At 38.7% G+C, this 22,058-nt stretch overlaps 1 protein-coding gene across 1 annotated transcript in view; it reads left to right on the top strand.

Moving 5' to 3' along the window:
- Window positions 1–22,058, top strand: part of LOC127625353 (citron rho-interacting kinase-like) — a 115,081-nt gene that overhangs the window by 19,270 nt on the left and 73,753 nt on the right. Inside the window, exons 10-13 of the mRNA XM_052100612.1 lie at window positions 1,545–1,731; window positions 12,582–12,687; window positions 15,499–15,642; window positions 17,431–17,550. Coding sequence (XP_051956572.1) covers window positions 1,545–1,731; window positions 12,582–12,687; window positions 15,499–15,642; window positions 17,431–17,550 — 557 coding nt within the window. The remainder of the gene's footprint in view (window positions 1–1,544; window positions 1,732–12,581; window positions 12,688–15,498; window positions 15,643–17,430; window positions 17,551–22,058) is intronic.

The following is a 22,058-nucleotide window of genomic DNA, read 5'->3' as shown; positions in this document are numbered from 1 at the left end:
TTAAGTGGTTAAGGACATTAATATCATGTAAATGCAATCAGCTTGGAAAGCATTTTCAATTCCACTGTGAATTTTGCCATCCATGTGCTTCCATATTATACTAGATTCTCCATCGGCTATTGATAAACCATATTTCTAGACCTCTACTGCAGAAACCGTATCAGTAATACAGACTACTGTTATTTCTTGTTATCGGACTTTGTCATGCATTTGCTATAAATACAAAAAAACCCTTCAAATGACTTGATGAGGACAGTTTTCTTTGCTGTGGTAAAGTATTTCCTGTTGAAACTAAAACGTTGGGATGGAACTTATCGCAGGAATTGTTCCCCTTTTTTAACCTTGTGCGACCCCGCGTCCATATGCGTGGACGTTGTATTTTGGCTTTGCTATCCGCAATGCATAATTTAAATACATTTAAACCAACTGAATACTGTTCACGTGACTCTAGACTGACATTTAAGGGTTAAAATTCTGCCGCACGAGTCATGTGACACAACAACATGACATTGATTTCCTAGAAGCGCTTCTACGGGCGCAGAACCAACAAAAGTGCCTCTGGTAAGAAATCCCTTTATGTTGTTTCATTGTAACCTGTTTGGTTGTAAAGAGGAGAGTCTCTAGTTTAATTTGATATGCCGCTTTAAAAAATACATTTATTTTTAGTGCGTCAGTGCGGTTGTAAACATGATGTCCACATACGTGGATTATCGGACATAAAGCCCTCAAAAGTTGAAAAAAACATGTTATTTTGAATAACTGTCAACATTAACACACCTGTGGGTTATTTAGCTTAATTTTAATAACTTTTTATATATTATATTTTATTTTATTATCACTGTACAATATGTATATTAACAACACAACATTAATAACACACACGGGAGATCAACGGTCAGTGAACATTTACACTCAATAATACATCAGATTTCAGTTTCTCATCAAATCTTATCATGACAATCATGAGTCTCATGAATAATTAATTAGACTTCTGAATGATACTTTTGAAGCTTGAAGAGGTGTCACCATAAACTGCCATTGTATGACATCACTGAGCACAACATTTATTCACTATTTCTCCCATATGAGGTCATGTGAGGTTATAACAACACAGGGGTGAGTAAGCATGACTGAATTATCATTTTGGGGTGAACTAAGCAGAATGGCATAAGATATGAATTCTCATGTTCAGAGAAATGGGGAACAATTTGCTGGATTTTATGGTTTTAAGAGTGTGTAAATACAGCTGTTTGTGTAGATTCATCTGTGTGTGTGTGTGTGTGTGTGTGTGTGTGTGTGTGTGTGTTTTGGGTTTTTGCTGTGACTCGCACTGATTACCCGAGACTGCTGCAGTGAGACTGAGAGAGAGAGAGAGAGCGGGTGAGCGAGTAAAAAAAAAAAGAGTTACTGTCTCATCACAGAGACCCTCGCCCCCCATCTCTCTCTCTCTCTCTCTCTCTCTCTCTCTCTCACTCTCTGTTTTCTCTGATGCGAGGCTCACCAATCTCTCTCTCACACACATTTTCTCCTCTTCTCTCGTCCAGTGCTCCCTCCGTTTGTTCCGTCTCTCTGTTCTGAGGATGACACCTCTAATTTCGAGGAGCCCGAGAGGCCCCCCCGCCCTGCGGCCGCTGCACAGCGCGATCCCGCTCGCACTGGCTTCCAGGGACGCGACCTGCCCTTTCTAGGGTGGTGCTTTAGCAGGACGCTGAGCGCGCTGGCCAAGTCTGAGTGAGTACACACAAACACACACATGCTGATTCACAGGTGCTCCATTGGTGCTGAGACGGCTGTGTCACCACGGCGACTGTCACCACGGCGACATTGAGGCTGAATGTGAGATATTGCTGCTCTGGTGAAAGCTGCGGTTCTATCTCGTGCTCGCTCTTCAGTGCACGCAGCTATATGATGAATGAGACGTGTGTGTGTGTGTGTGTGTGTGTGTGTGTGTGTGTGTGTGTGTGTGTGTGTGTGTGTGGAGCTGTTTTTATAACAGGAGTCTCGCGGATCACGGAGTACCGCTTGGAAATGTTGCCATAAGGATGCATCGGAATGGGACACCCTCCTCTGTGTGTGTGTGTGAGAGAATGTTTGTTTGAGAGAATGTGTGTGTGTGAGAGAATGTTTGTTTGAGAGAATGTGTGTGTGAGTGAGAATAGTGGTGTCCACACAAAATATTGACACTTTGGGCCCAATTTGGACATTTTCATTTAGGGGTGTACTCACTTTAGTTGCCAGCGGTTTAGACATTAATGGCTGTGTGTGGAGTTATTTTGAGGGGACAGCAAGCTGTACACTCACTACTTTACATTGTAGCAAAGTGTTTCTTCAGTGTTGTCACATGAAAAGATATAATCAAATATTTACAAAAATGTGAGGGGTGTACTCACTTTTGTGAGATACTGTGTATATATATATATATTAGGTTTATATAATATATAACAATCATGAAAGGCAATACCAAGTATGTATTTCCAGTAATGAGAGTTCATTGGTCAAATGTGTGTAACTATCATGAAACGATCGCCACAATTTAAAGCATTATAATGACCACTAAAAAAAGCTTCATGTTCTATATGCAGAATATAATGACGTTTCTTTTGACGTTTGGAGTGAAATACGACCTGGACATTTTCTTGACCGCCTTCGTTCCACCCGACATGTTTCAGTCTGAAAATGACGCCTATTTTTAGAACCATTAAAGATGGAGATATTGTTCTCATAACGCCCCTGTGATCCAAAAATATCCAGTTTTTGATGTATCGCCTTTTGTATATGATGTATCAATCTTTTTGCCTTTCATCCTCTGATCGCAGTGTTTTCTGTAGCATTATGGGATGTCAGATCAGGATTGTGTCTTTGTTTGGGAATCATGGTCTGTAAATGACAGGAATCTTCCCTGGAGCTGAATGGGAATCACAGGAAGATGATGATGATGATGATGATGATGATGATATAAAGTGGAAGATCACCCAGAAATAGAAAGAGAGGTAAAGCTTCATAACATTAGTCAGAATGTATTTCTATGGCAACCAGTGTGAGTTTCCTCCTCCCGCCATCTCCCTGCGTCCATTCATGCGCTTTTTCCTTTCAAATCCAGCAAATATTTTGTATTTTTGTCACGTTTCCAGTGAGAATGTCTAATAACCCTTGAAACCAGATATGTTTACTTGAGAAGCATAATTGTGTAAGATATTAAGGGGGTAGTTCACCAAACAGTAACGTTGCTGTTGGCTTGAATTCCTCTGAAACGGCACCAGCGGAGCAGCGTGGGAATGTTAATGCAGAACGGCAGCTGCTGATTGGTGGATTGGCTCCTCTGGAGACATGCTGTGATGTCAGCGCGCTGGAGAAAACAAAACATCTTTAATGTGAGATACTCGTCAGGAGAGGTCTTATGAGGGCTGCACTGGCAGAGCACACTACATCAGTGCATGCACAGCTGGTGTGTTTTCTAGCACGCTTGACGTGTCATCATTCATGCAACACTCTCATCTCCTCTAATGCACATTCACACGTGTCTCTCTCTCGTGGACAAACACTCATTTGTTGCAAGAAGTGCATGTTGACCGTGCATCTGTCCTCTCTGCTGTCTGATCTGGGATCAGTGGAATGATTGAAGGACTCAGGATTGTAGATTTACAGCCGGATTGTGTCTGATCTGGAAGCAGTGGCTTCTCAACGCTGGCTGGCGTCGTGACTGACAGATAACACGAGAACATCTGGATTCCTCTCGAGTGCGGCTTCGCCTCCTCGCTGAGAATTAACGCTCTGCGGGTCCGTTCTGCCAAGCAGAGATGCTCAATATCCCTAATAAATGTATTCAACAAGAGTATCTTTAACTTTCTGATGTCATATGAACAAGCTGTCAGTAATTAGACTGATTGAAGTCTTCCTAACATTGCTTTCAGGAAGCACACATAAGGGGCCGTTCACTCAGGATGATTGTAATGTAAACCAGGTTCTCGAGACGCATTTTTAAAAGTTAAAATTTACTTCGTCCATGTATTAAATAAAATAATTACATTTAATAATTAAATAAAAGAGGTTCTGTAATTCTGACTTTGTTTCTCACAATTTCAACTTTATATCTCTCAATTGCTCTCAACGTTTTAAGTCGACATAAAGTTGCAAGTGTGACATTCTCACAATCATGCGATTGCAACTTTATTCCTCCCAATTGTGACTTTATAACTCGTTATTGCAAGATATAAACTCACAGTTGCAATCATTTCATTTTTTGCAATTGCAAGTTTATTTTTCACAAACGAGTTTATATCTCGCAATTGTGACTTTATAAATCACAGTTGCAAGTTTATTTTTCGCAATTGCAAGTGCATATCACATCATTGTGATTTATATCTTGCAATTGTGACTATTGATCACTTTTGACTTTATAAATCGCAGATGCAAATGTATTTTAGATTTATATTTTGCAGTTGTGTTTATTATGCAATTGTGAGTTTATATCTCACATTTGAGTTTATAGCACGCAATTGCAACTTTATCGAATTAAAGAAATTGAGTTTATAGCACATAATTGCAACTTTATCGAAATTAAAGAAATTGAGTTTATAGCACAAAATTGCAACTTTATCGAAATTAAAGAAATTGAGTTTATAGCACATAATTGCAACTTTATCGAAATTAAAGAAATTGAGTTTATAGCACATAATTGCAACTTTATCGAAATTAAAGAAATTGAGTTTATAGCACATAATTGCAACTATCGAAATTAAAGAAATTGAGTTTATAGCACATAATTGCAACTATCGAAATTAAAGAAATTGAGTTTATAGCACATAATTGCAACTTTATCAAAATTAATGAAATTGAGTTAATAGCACGCAATTGCAACTTTATCAAAATTAACGAAATTGAGTTTATAGCACATAATTGCAACTATCGAAATTAAAGAAATTGAGTTTATAGCACGCAATTGCAACTTTATCGAAATTAAAGAAATTGAGTTTATAGCACATAATTGCAACTATCGAAATTAAAGAAATTGAGTTTATAGCACATAATTGCAACTTTATCAAAATTAATGAAATTGAGTTAATAGCACGCAATTGCAACTTTATCAAAATTAACGAAATTGAGTTTATAGCACGCAATTGCAACTTTATCGAAATTAACGAAATTGAGTTTATAGCACAAAATTGCAACTTTATCGAAATTAAAGAAATTGAGTTTATAGCACAAAATTGCAACTTTATCGAAATTAAAGAAATTGAGTTTATAGCACAAAATTGCAACTTTATCGAAATTAAAGAAATTGAGTTTATAGCACATATTTGCAACTATCAAAATTAAAGAAATTGAGTTTATAGCACATAATTGCAACTTTATTGAAATTAACGAAATTGAGTTAATAGCACGCAATTGTGAGTTTATATCTCAATTTAGTTTATAGCACGCAATTTTAATTGTAAACTCTTAATTGTGACTAAATCGCAGTTGCAAGTTTATTTTTCGCAATTGCAATTTTAAATCATGCTATTGCAACTTCATTTTTATGAATTGCAAGTTATAACGTCTCCAGTGTGAGAAACATAGTCAGAACTGTGAAATATTTTTATAATATTTTTTATCCCATTTTCTCCCAATTTGGAACAGCCATTTCCCAGTACTTAGTAGGTCCTCGTGGTGGCGCAGTTACTCGCCTCAATCCGGTTGGTGGAGGACGAGTCTCAGTTGCCTCTGCGTCTGAGACCGTCAATCCGCGCATCTGATCACGTGACTCGTTGTGCATGACACCGGAGACTCACAGCATGTGGAGACTCATTCTACTCTCCACGATCCACACACAACTCACCACATGCCCCACTGAGAGAACCACTAATCACCACCACGAGGAGGTTACCCCATGTGACTCTACCCTCCCTAGCAACCGGCCCAATTTGGTTGCTAAGGAGACCTGGCTGGAGTCACTATACAATCTATTCTCTACATATTATGTATGTAATACTGATTCAAACATCAGAAGTTTTAGTTTAATCACTCTTTTCTTCTCTCGCTCTGACTCGTGGTTTTCCAAGTAAACTCCAAGTTTCATTAGTTTTGGACATTCCTATTTTGGAAGAGCAACCTCCATTATACATTCAAATACAAGCGTCCTCATTCTTCAGCATGACACGTGAATACGCGGCGCAGAGGATCTTCAACACTCATTCTCAATCGCTGACTGATAGGACGCATGTGAGCGCTGCAGGTTAACCATGTCACAGCATTTACAGAACACATGCTATGAGTCCGTCTCCTCTGTGTCCATCAGCCACTCGAAGAATAGGCGATGTTGGATTGCATCAGCGTTTTAACGGATCAGTAGCTTCTGTATTCACAGCATGGGTAATTGTTTATATTCGCTGCAGATCTCAAGAGTTAGTCGATGCAGCTGCTGCCCTCTTCTTGCCAAAAAAGCAAGATAGTCTGACACATTTGTGCGTTTACATTGCATCCGTATAGATGCCAGTGATGTGCTAGAATGATCAATATGCAGTCATGAGCGCATTCCCATCATAATGCTGCAGCTGTTGAATTTCAGCTCACGCCCACTAATGTGAAATATAATTCTCATGAAACTAAGCCTGAACCATGACCATGAGGATTTCTGTATTAAAATAATTTTCTATTCTGATCGATTTATCACTCATTTTTTAGTTGGTTTTTAACTATAAATTATAAATAATTCTCATTACTGCAACGCATTTCCTGTATCATTACTGAAACATGTACCAATAATTTAGACATACAATTATTAAATACCAAATCTGATCAATAATCCTTGGATCAACCATTAGACATTTAGTTATAAAATTACCATTTGGATTAATATGAAAAATATATTAAAAAAACTGAGTTTTTCGTTCCCTCACAATAGTTTTGCGTTCCCTCACAATAGTTTGTTCCTTTGCATCACGTTTTGCGTTCCTTCACAATAGTTTGTGTTCCTTTGCATCACGTTTTGTGTTCCTTCACAATAGTTTGTGTTCCTTTGCATCACGTTTTGCGTTCCTTCACAATAGTTTGTGTTCCTTTGCATCACGTTTTGCGTTCCCTCACAATAGTTTTGCGTTCCCTCACAATAGTTTTGCGTTCCCTCACAATAGTTTTGCGTTCCCTCACAATAGTTTGCGTTCCCTCACAATAGTTTATGTTCCTTTGCATCACGTTTTGCGTTCCTTCACAATAGTTTGTTCCTTTGCATCACGTTTTGCGTTCCCTCACAATAGTTTTGCGTTCCCTCACAATAGTTTTGCGTTCCCTCACAATAGTTTGCGTTCCCTCACAATAGTTTTGTGTTCCCTCACAATAGTTTTGCGTTCCCTCACAATAGTTTGCGTTCCTTTGCATCATGTTTTGTGTTCCCTCACAATAGTTTGTTCCTTTGCATCACGTTTTGCGTTCCTTCACAATAGTTTGTGTTCCTTTGCATCACGTTTTGCGTTCCCTCACAATAGTTTATGTTCCTTTGCATCACGTTTTGCGTTCCCTCACAATAGTTTATGTTCCTTTGCATCACGTTTTGCGTTCCCTCACAATAGTTTATGTTCCTTTGCATCACGTTTTGCGTTCCCTCACAATAGTTTGCGTTCCTTTGCATCATGTTTTGCGTTTCCTCACAATAGTTTTGCGTTTCCTCACAATAGATTTGCGTTCCCTCACAATAAGTTTTGCGTTCCCTCACAATAGTTTTGCGTTCCCTCACAATAGTTTTGCGTTCCCTCACAATAAGTTTTGCGTTCCCTCACAATAGTTTTGCGTTCCCTCACAATAGTTTTGCGTTCCCTCACAATAGTTTGCGTTCCTTTGCATCACGTTTTGCGTTCCCTCACAATAGTTTATGTTCCTTTGCATCACGTTTTGCGTTCCTTCACAATAGTTTGTGTTCCTTTGCATCACGTTTTGCGTTCCCTCACAATAGTTTATGTTCCTTTGCATCACGTTTTGCGTTCCCTCACAATAGTTTATGTTCCTTTGCATCACGTTTTGCGTTCCCTCACAATAGTTTGCGTTCCTTTGCATCATGTTTTGCGTTTCCTCACAATAGTTTTGCGTTTCCTCACAATAAGTTTTGCGTTCCCTCACAATAGTTTTGCGTTCCCTCACAATAAGTTTTGCGTTCCCTCACAATAGTTTTGCGTTCCCTCACAATAAGTTTTGCGTTCCCTCACAATAAGTTTTGCGTTCCCTCACAATAAGTTTTGCGTTCCCTCACAATAAGTTTTGCGTTCCCTCACAATAAGTTTTGCGTTCCCTCACAATAGTTTTGCGTTCCCTCACAATAGTTTTGCGTTCCCTCACAATAGTTTTGCGTTCCCTCACAATAGTTTTGCGTTCCCTCACAATAGTTTTGCGTTCCCTCACAATAGTTTTGCGTTCCCTCACAATAGTTTGCGTTCCTTTGCATCACGTTTTGCGTTCCCTAGAAATATATATTATTTTTTCTTGCCAATTCGGAATTCCCAATTTCCAATGCCTCGTGGCGTTGTGATTCGCCTCAATCCAGGTGGCGGAGGACGAATCTCAGTTGACTCCACGTCTGAGACCGTAAATCCGCACATCTTATCACGTGACTTTTGGAGCGCGTTACCACGGAGACTTGGTGCGTGTGGAGGCTTCACGCTATTCTCTGCGACATCCACGCACAACTCACCACACGCTCCACCAAGGGCGAACCACATTATAGTGACCACGAGGAGGTTACCCCATGTGACTCTCCCCTTCCTAGCAACCGGGCCAATTTGGTTGCTTAGGAGACTTGACTGGAGTCACTCAGCACGCCCTGGATTCAAACTCGCGACTCCAGAGGTGGTAGTCAGCATCAATACTCGCTGAGATACCCAGGCCCCGACATTTCACATTCTTATAATAAAGTAGTGATCCTAACTGACCCAAGACAGGGAAAAGTTTTCTAAGATAAACTGAGAAAAACTGAGTTTAAATGTATTTGGCTAAGGTGTATGTCAAACTTTGACTTCAACTGTAGCAGACATTTTAGATTAACCAGTTTGTCTGCTTCATGACCTGGGCCCCAGTTAGAAATTACTAGAAGGGAGAGCGACACCTTCCCTGGAGGTCAGGTCTACCCAAAAACTCATCTAATTGTCAATAAATTCTATGCTATTCTCCGGACACTGCTCAGATATCCAGCCATTCATTGACACTAATCTACAATAAACAAACCTCTTTAGCATTATCTCTAGTGATCTCTAACTAGCGAAGCTGGACATTGTTAGTGCCGACATGAATAACAATTTTCTAAAATCTACGTTTAGCATTAGTCAGCACTTTTGATCTGATGTCGGATGCTCGAGCCTGTGAAATGCATTTAACAACAGTGGCTGGAGTCTCTATTTTCACGTTCCTTAATATAGAATCACCAATTATTAAGGCTTTTGCAAAATTATTCTCAGAGGGTGCATCACTGAGTGGGGAGAATTGATTGGAAACCCTAACAGGAACAGGACAGTGGTGTCACTTTGCTGAGCGAGTATGCCACCGAAACGTCACCCAAACACCCTGCTGCAGGGGCTCTACAGCCGTAACCGAAGTGTGTGTGTTGCTTGCTGTACTACCCCCATCTGAAACCGTATCTACCAGCTTCTCTTTCTCACTGACCTCCACTAGCGTTCGGATGTGCGTCTCTAACTCATTAACCTTCTCCATCAGCTTGACTAATTCCTTACATTTGTCACATGTGAATCCCTCACTGCTGACGGAAGAAGCTATAGTAAACATGTGGCATGTAATGCAGGAAGAAATAACATGAGTGGATGCAATGACTTACCGCAATTGTTTACTGTTTTTGTTATGGTTGTTCTTGAGCGGCGAGTGTTTGAGATCGATTTGGTTCCTAATCAGTTGGAACAGGTTGTTGTTCCAGCCTAGCCCCGCCCTCCTCTGCTCTACAACGATGAATGTGAATAAGCAAGAATAAGTAATGCTAAGCAGGCTACTAAGTAACTTGAGTTTGCATGTTTTTTTCCCCCAGTATGCCTCTCTCAACAAATCAAACCCCAAAACACATTCTCAAATGGCACAATTTGAAATGCGTAGCCTATAATTGACTGTGAGTCCAAATGCACGCATGCCCCATAATCGTGGGCCGTTCTGATCTGACACCCGAGATGCGTCGAGCCACGGTCGGCATTTCTCTAACGGGATCTCTCTAAGCGTGGAGTAATGGATTGCTGTACAGTAACAGGCAGAGCGTCTAATCTGGTTTAACCTCACTGGTATGATGCCGTGGAGAAGCACCTGTAGCGAAACACACTGGGAGTGTTTGAGCATACGTTTGACGCCTGTTCTCAGCGGGACTTGATGCAACAACAGGCTTAAGTGCAGTCTGTGTGTTTGGTATGTGTTGTGTTGCAGGCTTGACCTCAGGATCAAAACCATTCAAAATCATTGTTTTGGGTCAGGGTAAACCATTGCACACACCCACATTGAACACATTATTGAACATCCCATTAAACATTCACAGTGCTGTGGAAAAAGTAAGTGAATCATTGCCTTGTGGAGAGTCAAGGTGGACTTTGTTTGTGTGTGTCAGTGATGTGCGTGCGTGAGTGTGTAAGTTTGTGGGTGTGTTAGTGTGTGTTTGTGTGTGTGTGTGCGTGTTTGTGTAAGTTTGTGTGTGCGTGTTTGTGTAAGTTTGTGTGTGTGTGTGTGTAAGTTTGTGCGTGTTTGTGTAATTTTGTGTGTGTGTGTGTGTTAGTGTGTGCGTGCGTGTGTGTAAGATTGTGTGTGTGTGTGTTTGTGTAAGTTTGTTTGTGTGTGTGTGTTTGTGAGTGTTAGTGTGTGTGTAAGTTTGTGTTTGTGTATGTGTGTGTGTGTGTGTGTGTGTGTAAGTTTTTGTGTGTGCGTGTTTGTGTGTAAGATTGTGTTTGTGTGTGTGTGTGTTAGTTTGTGTGCGTGCGTGTGTGTAAGATTGTGTGTGTGTGTTTGTGTAAGTTTGTGTTTGTGTGTGTGTGTGTGTGTTAGTGTGTGCGTGCGTGTGTGTAAGATTGTGTGTGTGTGTGTTTGTGTAAGTTTGTTTGTGTGTGTGTGTTTGTGAGTGTTAGTGTGTGTGTAAGTTTGTGTTTGTGTATGTGTGTGTGTGTGTGTGTGTGTGTAAGTTTTTGTGTGTGCGTGTTTGTGTGTAAGATTGTGTTTGTGTGTGTGTGTGTTAGTTTGTGTGCGTGCGTGTGTGTAAGATTGTGTGTGTGTGTTTGTGTAAGTTTGTGTGTGTCTGTGTGTGTGTGTGTGTGTGTGTGTTAGTGTGTGCATGCGTGTGTGTAAGATTGTGTTTGTGTGTGTGTGTGTGTGTTAGTGTGTGCGTGCGTGTGTGTAAGATTGTGTGTGTGTGTGTTTGTGTAAGTTTGTTTGTGTGTGTGTGTTTGTGAGTGTTAGTGTGTGTGTAAGTTTGTGTAAGTTTTTGTGTGTGCGTGTTTGTGTGTAAGATTGTGTTTGTGTGTGTGTGTGTTAGTTTGTGTGCGTGCGTGTGTGTAAGATTGTGTGTGTGTGTGTGTGTTTGTGTAAGTTTGTGTTTGTGTGTGTGTGTGTGTGTGTGTGTGTGTAAGTTTGTGTGTGTGTGTGTGTGTGTTTGTGTAAGTTTGTGTGTGTGTGTGTGTGTGTGTGTGTAAGTTTTTGTGTGTAAGTTTGTGTGTGCGTGTGTGTTAGTTTGTGTGTGTGTGTGTGTTAGTGTGTGCATGCGTGTGTGTGTGTGTGTGTAAGATTGTGTGTCTGTGTGTGTGTGTCTGTGTGGCCGTTGGGAGTTCAGTCTTTATTTTTGGAACACGTTTATCCATCAGATCAAATTCAGTCAGTTGTGAGTCACTGACATATGATGCATGTGGGAACAGGAAGTTGCTTCCTATCTTTATTTATTTGTATTTTTTTACTCCGTTGTAGGCGTTTGTGTTCACCTCTATATTTAGGCATCTTTCTGTCTTTGTTTATGTTGTGAACGTTTTACATGTAATATCTGTATGAGTCATTTGACTTCCTGAAGAGTGTAAACACAATCTCCTGTTTGGTCTCTGTGTTCGCCGATCACGTTAGTTAATGAACGCCACTAAGATCACAGTAACATGAAAATAATGAACTTGAGTGTGAATTGGAAAGCCTGAGCAGACTGTGTGTGTGTGTGTGTGTGTGTGTGTGTGTGTGTGTGTGTGTGTGTGTGTGTGTGTGTGTGTGTGTGTGTGTGTGTGTGTGTGTGTGTGTGTGTGTGTGTGTGTGGGTGTGGGTGTGGGTGTGGGTGTGTGTGTGTGTGTGTGTGTGTGTGTGTGTGTGTGTGTGTGTGTGTGTGTGTGTGTGTGTGTGTGTGTGTGTGTGTGTGTGTGTGTGGGTGTGTGTGGGTGTGTGTGGGTGTGTGTGTGTGTGTGTGTGTGTGTGTGGGTGTGTGTGTGTGTGTGGGTGTGTGTGTGTGTGTGTGTGTGTGTGTGTGTGTGTGTGTGTGTGTGTGTAAAATTTCCCAGATTTTCAATGTTCCACTGTTTCTAATGAGACTTGATGATAATTGTAAAACAGTTGCCAGTTAAACATAAATGTAACGATAATGAGTTCTGATGATGATGTTTGTGTGTTGTCAGATCGGTCGGCACAGGGATCAACTCTCCTGCCAAGACCAACTCCATGGAAAAAAAGTTGCACATTAAAAGCAAAGAACTGCAAGAGACTCAAGACAAATGTCACAAGGTAAGAACACAGACGATGGAGTAAATTTATAGTAAGTAAATTGATCTACGTTAAGGAAACTTTCAAGGGTTATTCTCTAGATAAAACAAGTCAAATTAGCAAATGAAAAATACAAAAAAAATATTACTAAAAAATAAAATAAAATAAAAATAGATAAATTAACACAAAATTTTTTTTACCAAAAAATACAATAAAATAAAAATAAATGAATTACCAAAAAATAAAATAAAATAAATTACCCAAAAAAAAAAAAAAATATTACCAAAAAAAAATAAAATAAATAAATTACCAAAAAAAAAAATATTACCATAAAATAAATAAATGACCCCCCAAAAAAATGTACATTTAAAAAAAAAAAGTAAAAAAATATAATAAAAAGAAAATACCAGAATGAAAAAACGTGAAAATAAATAAAAAAAATTAACAAACAAAATCAAATAAAACAAAAAATACCAGTTGAAAACAAATACGATTAGGCCTATTTATTATTGCCCTTTAAATGTATATTTATATGTATATGTACCCTTATTTAATGTATAAATTAAGCTGTAATTCTGTTAGTAGTTCACTTTCAGAAATGCTTAATATAATATTTTAAATATTTTAAAAGTATGAAATGAAGGTGCGTTAGTGGAGTGCGAGAAAATAATGACGCTCCTATTTTTTTAAAAATCGCACTTCCGGGAAAATCACGCAATGTGAAACAATTTCAAACAATGTCCAAATTCTTAAATAATCGTCTAAATCACGGTAATTTATCTAAGCAGAATCGCTGTGATGCACACGCCGTCTATGGAGGGTTTCGGCAAACTCCCGTGAAAATATAAACAAAACAATTTTGATATTGAACGTAACTCCGATTTCACCTTCATTTAACGTTCGTATAATGCCGAAGGTTCTTGTTAAATGGGGTTCATACACGCAGTGACACAGAGGAGACGACTGCTTAATCTGTCGTTTCTGTGGAGGTTATAGAGTGAAGAAGCACAATCTTAACATCTTCCTTCATGAGAAATAAGGATGCATAAGTTTAATAGGAGAGCCTTAAAATAATGTATGAAAGTGAAGAATTTAGGACAGATATATTTGACTATTGTCTACTAATATAATATAATATAATATAATTTAATATAATATAATATAATTGCTATTCATGTTGGCTGGGTTCCAAAAACAATAGTGTAAATGTACAATTGATCAAAACAAAATATCTCTTCACTTTTTGGGCAAATATTTAAAAATATGTTGATATTTAAAATTTTATTTCTCATGTCATAAGTTTTTTTTAAGCCTTGAAAGAAAATGAAATATCCACATTTGATTATATAATTCCCAGTTAAATATGAATAAATGACAAGGTTTATGATGCGCACACACACACACCTAAAGAAGTGACATTTTGAATTACAATTAATCGTAAAAGCCCTAAAACTGAAAATAAATGGTCATAATCGTAATAATATAATTTTTGACAATGAATTGTCATAATCCTGAATGTTTTTGACAATCATCATAATCGCGATAATTTTGTACAAAATGAATCTGCATAATTGCGATACATTTTTGACAATTGTCATAATTATTATTGTTTTTTTTAATCTGCATAATAGTGAGATATTTTGGACAATGAATCGTTAGAATCGTGCAATTTTTTTAAACAATTAATCGTCATTATCGCGATCATTTTCAAAACAATGAAAACAATTAATCGGCATAACAGCTCAAAATTTGTAAACAATTAATCGGCATAATCGCAAATTTTTTTCAAACAATTAATCGTCATAATCACGCTCATTTTTTAAACAATTAATCGTCATAATCACGCTCATTTTTTAAACAATTAATCGTCATAATCACGCTCATTTTTTAAACAATTAATCGTCATAGTCACGCTCATTTTTTAAACAATTAATCGGCATAATGGCACAAATTTTTCAAACAATAAATCGTCATAATCGCGCTAATGTTTTGACAATCAGCATAATCGCGAGACTTTTTTTGACAACATAATGGTGAGAATTTATGGACAATTAATCATCATAATTGCGCAATGTTTAAACAAAATAATCATAATGGCGCTATTTTTTTTAAACAATGAATCGTCATAATGGCGCACATTTTTTGACAATTTATCGCATTTCTATTGTCACAAAATGTCACAAATGTTAAAAAAAACAAATGATAATGAATCAACATAATCACAGTTTTTATGGACAATGTATCGACATAATCGGATAGTTTTTTGACAATTATCATAATCGTGATAACGTTTTGACAATTAATCGCGATAAATTTTTTGACAATTACTGGTCGGCCAAATTTAATAATTGTGACCGCCCACAATTCTAACATTACCGCTGTTTAAACTACAAAATCATTTGAGTTTAGTTCACAACACGAGGTGTTAGCGTGGTGATGCAGACTTTACACCTCGGGATGTGAATTCATTTTAAATAATAAATGTACGGGCCGAGTCTGCTTATGTAGCGGTAACATTTAGGACCGTGATTTCCTCGATGTGGAAAAGTCAGAATCACTGAATCCAGTCATAAAAATGCCATTAGCTATAAAACACAGAATGCATCTGAATTTGACATATTTGGGACTAAAACAAATGTTTGGAAAGTGCATTACAGTAAACATGCTTAAGTATGGACTGTGTGCCAAGGTTGCTAACACATATTCCATTATGAACCCCATGTCTTATGTGTATGTTCACGTGTCTCAGAGTATGTATGTGCGTGTGTTGGCGTTATCGAGCGCTGCTGTGAAATGCATTCAGACCTGCTGCTTGTGTTTGTGGCCGCTCAGATGGAGCAGGAGATCTCGCGGTTTCAGCGTAAGATGACTGACCTGGAGTCAGTTCTCCAACAGAAGGATGTGGAGCTCAAAGCCTCAGAGACACAGAGGAGCATCCTGGAGCAAGACCTCGCCACCTACATCACTGAATGCAGCGTGAGTTAAAAATTAAGCAGAATTACACGTATAACAACGAAATGCATGTAGCATGAAAAAGTGTCATAGCTGTCCGAATGTGATCTGCCAGGTCCGATGTACCTTCGTAAACAAACAGAAAAATCACTGTCAATACAAACAGGAAGTTAGATGACAAAATTCAGAACAGTGGAGCGCTGAAAAGAGGCGGGGCTGAATAAGGTGAATACCAAAGAAGCCGAATTGTCAATATGCGCTGTTCTTAAAGAGACAGTACCGTTTTAGCACGCATTCTACAATGTAAATATTACAACTTACTGGTGTGCATGTAAACGATAAATATGCAACTTCAAGACATCATATTTATATTATATTTATATCATTATATTTGGAATTTGTATATTTTTAAAAAGCTAAAATGTGACTGTAACGTGATCAATGGAAAGGAGGCGAGAACCGGCTTGACGATATAAATAATATTTTAATGAGAAACTTAAGACAACATAAACACACACATGACGGACAGGTCCGTAAACGATCTCTCTCTCCCGCACGATCCTCTGCAGTCGACCTTTAACCCTCACGGAGGCATAATTAGCCTAATACGGGACCGGGTGTGTAGGATCACGACCCGGCCCCGCCCTCCGCCCCGCCACAGTGACCTAAACAATGAGAAAACTAATAAAAATACAATTTGATTATTTTTTTTGTTTCCTCCAAATTTGGAATGCCCAATTCTCTACCCTCCCTAGCAACCGGGCCAATTTGGTTGCTAAGGAGCAAAATAGCCCTGTGTGAACGAATTACTAACGATACCAAACCAGTATTGGTTTTATTAAACATAATCTTTTCGGAAACTAACATGGTTTGAAACGGAAACTAAAGTGAAATCCGTTTTCATAACTTAATATATATTTTATAATAATATTTTTTGACTATTATTATAAATTTACAATACAGCAAAGCGTTGCGAAGATACAGCCTTGTGTACATTTAGGGTGCTCGCTGTCAAATTCGTTGAAGCGTTACCCAAGACCGGTTTGGACTATCAAAAAGCTTTTGATAGCTTGTCGTCCCCAGTGTCACTAGATAATACACGACAAATTTTGTGCAAATCGGACTTACGAAAAATTCGGCGGAAATTGAAACCATGGTTTAAGCTATAGGCCAAAACGTATGTGAACCTTTGAACAGCTGGTGGCGCTAGAGGGAATGTGTTAGAGACCCCAAGTTTGGGACAGTTATAGTTCAGGGTGTACTCTATCAGTGTGCCAAATGTCATAATTTTCCTACGTACGGTTCAATGGGAATTTATAGACTCCCAGCCAGAACGCTAACGTAAACAATAGGGGGTTCGCCAGTTTGGGGCTTGGACATTAACAGCTGGTGGCGCTAGAGGGAATGTGTTAGAGACCCCAAATTTGGGACAGTTATAGTTCAGGGTGTACTCTATCAGTGTGCCAAATTTAATAATTTTCCTACGTACGGTTCAATGGGAAGCCATAGACTCCCAGCCAAAACGCTAAAGTAAACAATAGGGGCTTCGCCAGTTTGGGGCTTGGCCATTAATACATAAGTAGACAAAACGTTTCTGATGTGTTCTGATTTCTAAGCATTGACCCTGATGGTAATTACATGTCTGTTATTCTGCATCTGGAAAATCAGTAGATAAAACTGACTGTATTTCGTATCTGTAGTGTTGATATTGTATCGTCTATGGAAATACACCTGCTGATAACACGATTTGTGGCTCGCTGTCCATTTGTCATTATAAAAGGTGTGTGTGTGTGTGTGTGTGTGTGTGTGTAGAGTCTGAAGCGCAGTCTGGAGCAGGCTCGTGTTGAAGTGTCGCAGGAAGATGATAAAGCTCTACAACTTCTCCATGACATCAGAGAGCAGAGCAACAAACTCCAGGAGATCAAAGAACAGGTAAATCATCTCATTACAGCTCATTATTGCTGCGTTTAAATGCAGACGTCTGGAGACCCCTCCGCTCCATCTAGCTGCTTTTGAATGAATGTATTGGGCTCTTGAAAAATATAGACTTTCAGGTTAATTGGAAACCTCATTTGAGCGATCCCGATATCATATTGATTCTTAAAATCTCAAGATCTCATGCTTGTTCCTCTACAATGCGAGCTACTCCGATATGCAGCTAAAAATGTTTGTGATTGGCCATTGGCTGGTACATGTTGAGATGTTGCGTAGTAAAGTGATGAAGAAGTTCAACTGCGTGCTGAGTAAACGTTTGGTTTGTCTCCAAAGACGAGATCCACACAATCCATTTGTCATTGAATAATGTCCCTTTTAATATCCTTTCTGTTCTTTACCGTCAGATGTTGATTAAAAACAACAAAAATAGAAACATTTAATTCTAATCACACTTAGCACGGATGCAGTAAAGATGCTAATTGTCAATATGCGCTCAAACGAAACACCTCTGTGAGACGCTTGCCGAACTGCTGCTGTTCTTAAAGAGACAGTACCGTTTTAGCGCGCATTCTACAATGTAAATATTAACTTACCGTGTGCATGTAAACAATAAATATGCGACTTCAAGACATCATATTTATTAATGAAATATGTGGAATTTGTATATATAAAAAAATCTAAAATGTGACCTAAATGATAAAATGCAATTAAAAAAAAATATATATATTCCCCTTTTTCCTCCCAATTCGGAACGCCCAATTCCCAATGCGCTCCAAGTCCTCGTGGTGGCGTAGTGACTCGCCTCAATCCGGGTGGCGGAGGACGAATCTCATTTGCCTCCGCGTCTGAGACCGTCAATCCGCGCATCTTATCACGTGGCTTGTTGAGCGCGTTACCATGGAGACATAGGCTTCACGCCATCCACCGTGGCATCCGCGCACAACTCTCCACGTGCCCCCCCGAGAGCGAGAACCCCATTATAGCGACCACGAGGAGGTTACCCCATGTGACTCTACCCTCCCTAGCAACCGGGCCAATTTGGTTGCTAAGGAGTCCTGGTTGGAACAATGTGTGAACGGCCCCTTTGAAGGAGATCCTGAATTACTAACAATAGCAAACCGGTATTAGTTTAGTTAACAAAAAATACAATTAAATATAAACTTTTCGTAAACTAACATGGTTTGAAATGGAAACTAAAGTAAAATACGTTTTCATAACTCCAAAACTAACTAAAATAAAATTTTATTTTTTGACACAGAACTTTAACGACATTAATGGTGCATTCACGTACAATGCGAAGCGAACGTTTCGCGCGACGTGATTACATGCAAAGTCAATGCAAAGATGCGAATAGACGGGAATTCGCCGGGCGGTGCGAAGGAAGCGAATGACACGACTCGAACACGCAAAATCGCTTAATTCGCGTAAAATCGGCATGATGCGTTGCCGCGAAAGTCTATCAGCGTTGAGATTGTCCAGATGTCACTGACGTACTGACGTAGTAGCAGAAGAAATCCGGAAAAATGGATGAAAGAATTGTTGTTGAAGAAATTGTTGTTTGGACACCCGGAATTGTACGACACAACGTCATACATGTACAGAGACCGGACGAAAAAAGACATCGCTCGGAGAAAAGTGAGCGAGGAAGTTGCGCGTCTACTTGATTCCAGCTATTGGTTGTACTTTACTATGAACCAAATCGTAGAATCCCCTCCTCCTGTCCTTTTCCGGAAGAGAAGCGGGAATACTCGTGGGTTCACGCTAATCGTGCGAATGCGAGTTTAAACGTTAATAATCCAGCGGTCAAACTCGCACATGTAACGCAAGGCGAAAATTTTCTTCGTGTTGTATGTGAATGCACCATAAGTGCGTAAATATTTAAAGTATATCAGTAAATGTTTTAGCATTGGCAGCCATAAATATTACAGCTGAAATAAAAACGAAATAAACTGAAACTAAAATTAAACTAAAACTAACAGTCAAAAGCGAGGTTTCCATCCAGCTATTTTTATGCGCATTTTGAAATGGAAACGCGCGAATAAACACTCAAAATTAGCTTTTTATGTAATGAGTTTCGCATTAGTAAAAATGCGTATTAAGGTGATGTCATAGTTTTGTGAAAAAACTGTTTCCAAGGCGACGCCCTCAAGATAATGCGCAAGACGCAGTGGATGGAAACGTGCAACGATTCGTATTTTCTTTAGCCTTATTTTTAGAGATGCGATTTAAAAAATGCGAAACATTTAGATGGAAACCCAGCTAAAGAGTGCTAACTAATGAAAAATAAACTAAATTGTAATGACTACCCGCCAAAGTTATTCAAAATAAATTTTTTCAACTTTTGAGGGAATAATGTATGAAAATCCACGTATGTGGACATTATGTTTATCAGCACGCTGACGTGCGAAAAATTTGTGAATTGCTTAAAGTGGCAGATCAAACAAAACTACAGAGGAAAAGAGGTTTCTTACCTTATAGCGAAGCCAAAATACAACGTCCACGCATGTATACGAAGGGTCGCATTTCGTATTTTGTACAATGTAAAGTGTCAAAATCGGTTAAATTTAACTAGTGACTCTCGTTGTTTTGTTTGTGTTTGATTTGACCAATTTAGTACCTTGAGATTAAAATCAACATTTCTGTCGGAAACAAAGTCTAAAACCCTTTAAAGGCCCTAGATTCCGTAGTGAAAGGGGTCTTCGGGTCATTAACCGAATTTGTCAAAGCTCATTTCTTTAGACGCATGAGTGTCTTTAAGACTGAAGACGACGAGCTCATGAATCATAAAGTGCTTTGATTCGGGCGTTATGAAGGTGAATGGATTTGTGACTCCTCTTGAGTAATGATGGGAACGGAGAGAGGAGACATGGAGATTGAAATTGCACTCTTCTTTAATTTAACATCCTCACAGAGCTTAAAACGTCTCGTCTCCATGGATACAGCAGTGATCACGGTTATTGCGCTTTGGGTCTGTAGCATACTGATCTTCAAAATCAGACAATGACAAAGTTTTCTTTAACTGCTGAAATGAACAAAGAACTGTTTGATGCTGTGATTAGTGTGATGGGAAACTCATCATTCCTGCTTGTCTGCACTTCCTGTTGTCCTGTAGGGGTTGGACTCAAGTGAGTCATCAAGCGAGACGTTGCTGAGCGCGTCTTATTTCAGTCACTCCAGATTTACTAAACTAAAGGTTTTGGTTTCTTTAAGAGATCATCCCTTTTTCTTTTCCTTCACTTAAAGTTACATTCATTTCATTTCCTCTTTCCTTTCATTTCCTCTCATTTAATTTCCCCTTTCTTTTCATTTCACCTTTCCTCTTTCCTTTCCTTTCCTCTTTCCTTTCATTTCCTCTTTCCTTTCCTTTCATTTCCTCTTTCCTTTCCTTTCCTCTTTCCTTTCATTTCCTCTTTCCTTTCCTTTCCTCTTTCCTTTCATTTCCTCTTTCCTTTCATTTCCTCTTTCCTTTCATTTCCTCTTTCCTTTCCTCTTTCCTTTCATTTCCTCTTTCCTTTCCCCTTTCATTTCCTCTTTCCTTTCATTTCCCCTTTCCTCTTTCCTTTCATTTCCTCTTTCCTTTCATTTCCCCTTTCCTCTTTCATTTCCCCTTTCCTCTTTCCTTTCCCCTTAAATTTCCTCTTACCTTTCCTCTTTCCTTTCATTTCCCCTTTTCTCTTTCCTTTCCCCTTTCATTTCCTCTTTTCTTTCATTTCCTCTTTCCTTTCCCCTTAAATTTCCTCTTTCCTTTCATTTCCTCTTTCCTCTTTCCTTTCATTTCCCCTTAAATTTCCTCTTTCCTTTCCTCTTTTCTTTCATTTCCCCTTTCCTCTTTCATTTCCCCTTTCCTCTTTCCTTTCCCCTTAAATTTCCTCTTACCTTTCCTCTTTCCTTTCATTTCCTCTTTCATTTCCCCTTTCCTCTTTCCTTTCCCCTTAAATTTCCTCTTTCCTTTCCCCTTAAATTTCCTCTTTCCTTTCATTTCCTCTTTCATTTCATTTTCTTTCATTTCCTCTTTCCTTTAATTTTCTTTCATTTCCTCTTTCATTTCCTCTTTCCTTTCATTTCATTTTTTCATTTCCTCTTTTCTTTCCTTTCCTTTCCTCTTTCCTTTCATTTCCTCTTTCATTTTCTTTCATTTCCTCTTTCCTTTCATTTCCTCTTTCATTTCCTCTTGTCTTTCCTTTCATTTCCTCTTTCCTTTCATTTCCTCTTTTCTTTAATTTCCTTTCATTTCCTCTTTAATTTTCTTTCATTTCCTCTTTTCTTTCCTTTCATTTCCTCTTTCATTTCCTCTTTCATGTCCTCTTTCCTTTCATTTCCTCTTTCATTTCATTTTCTTTCATTTCCACTTTCCTTTAATTTTCTTTCATTTCCTCTTTCCTTTCATTTCATTTTCTTTCATTTCCTCTTTCATTTTCTTTCATTTCCTCTTTCCTTTCATTTCCTCTTTCATTTCCTCTTGTCTTTCCTTTCATTTCCTCTTTCATTTCCTCTTTTCTTTAATT

Source organism: Xyrauchen texanus, chromosome 3 (assembly GCF_025860055.1).
Source record: "Xyrauchen texanus isolate HMW12.3.18 chromosome 3, RBS_HiC_50CHRs, whole genome shotgun sequence".
Taxonomy (NCBI): Eukaryota; Metazoa; Chordata; class Actinopteri; order Cypriniformes; family Catostomidae; genus Xyrauchen; species Xyrauchen texanus.
Note: the sequence above shows the minus strand (reverse complement) of the source record. Positions and strands in the feature narration are given on the sequence as shown.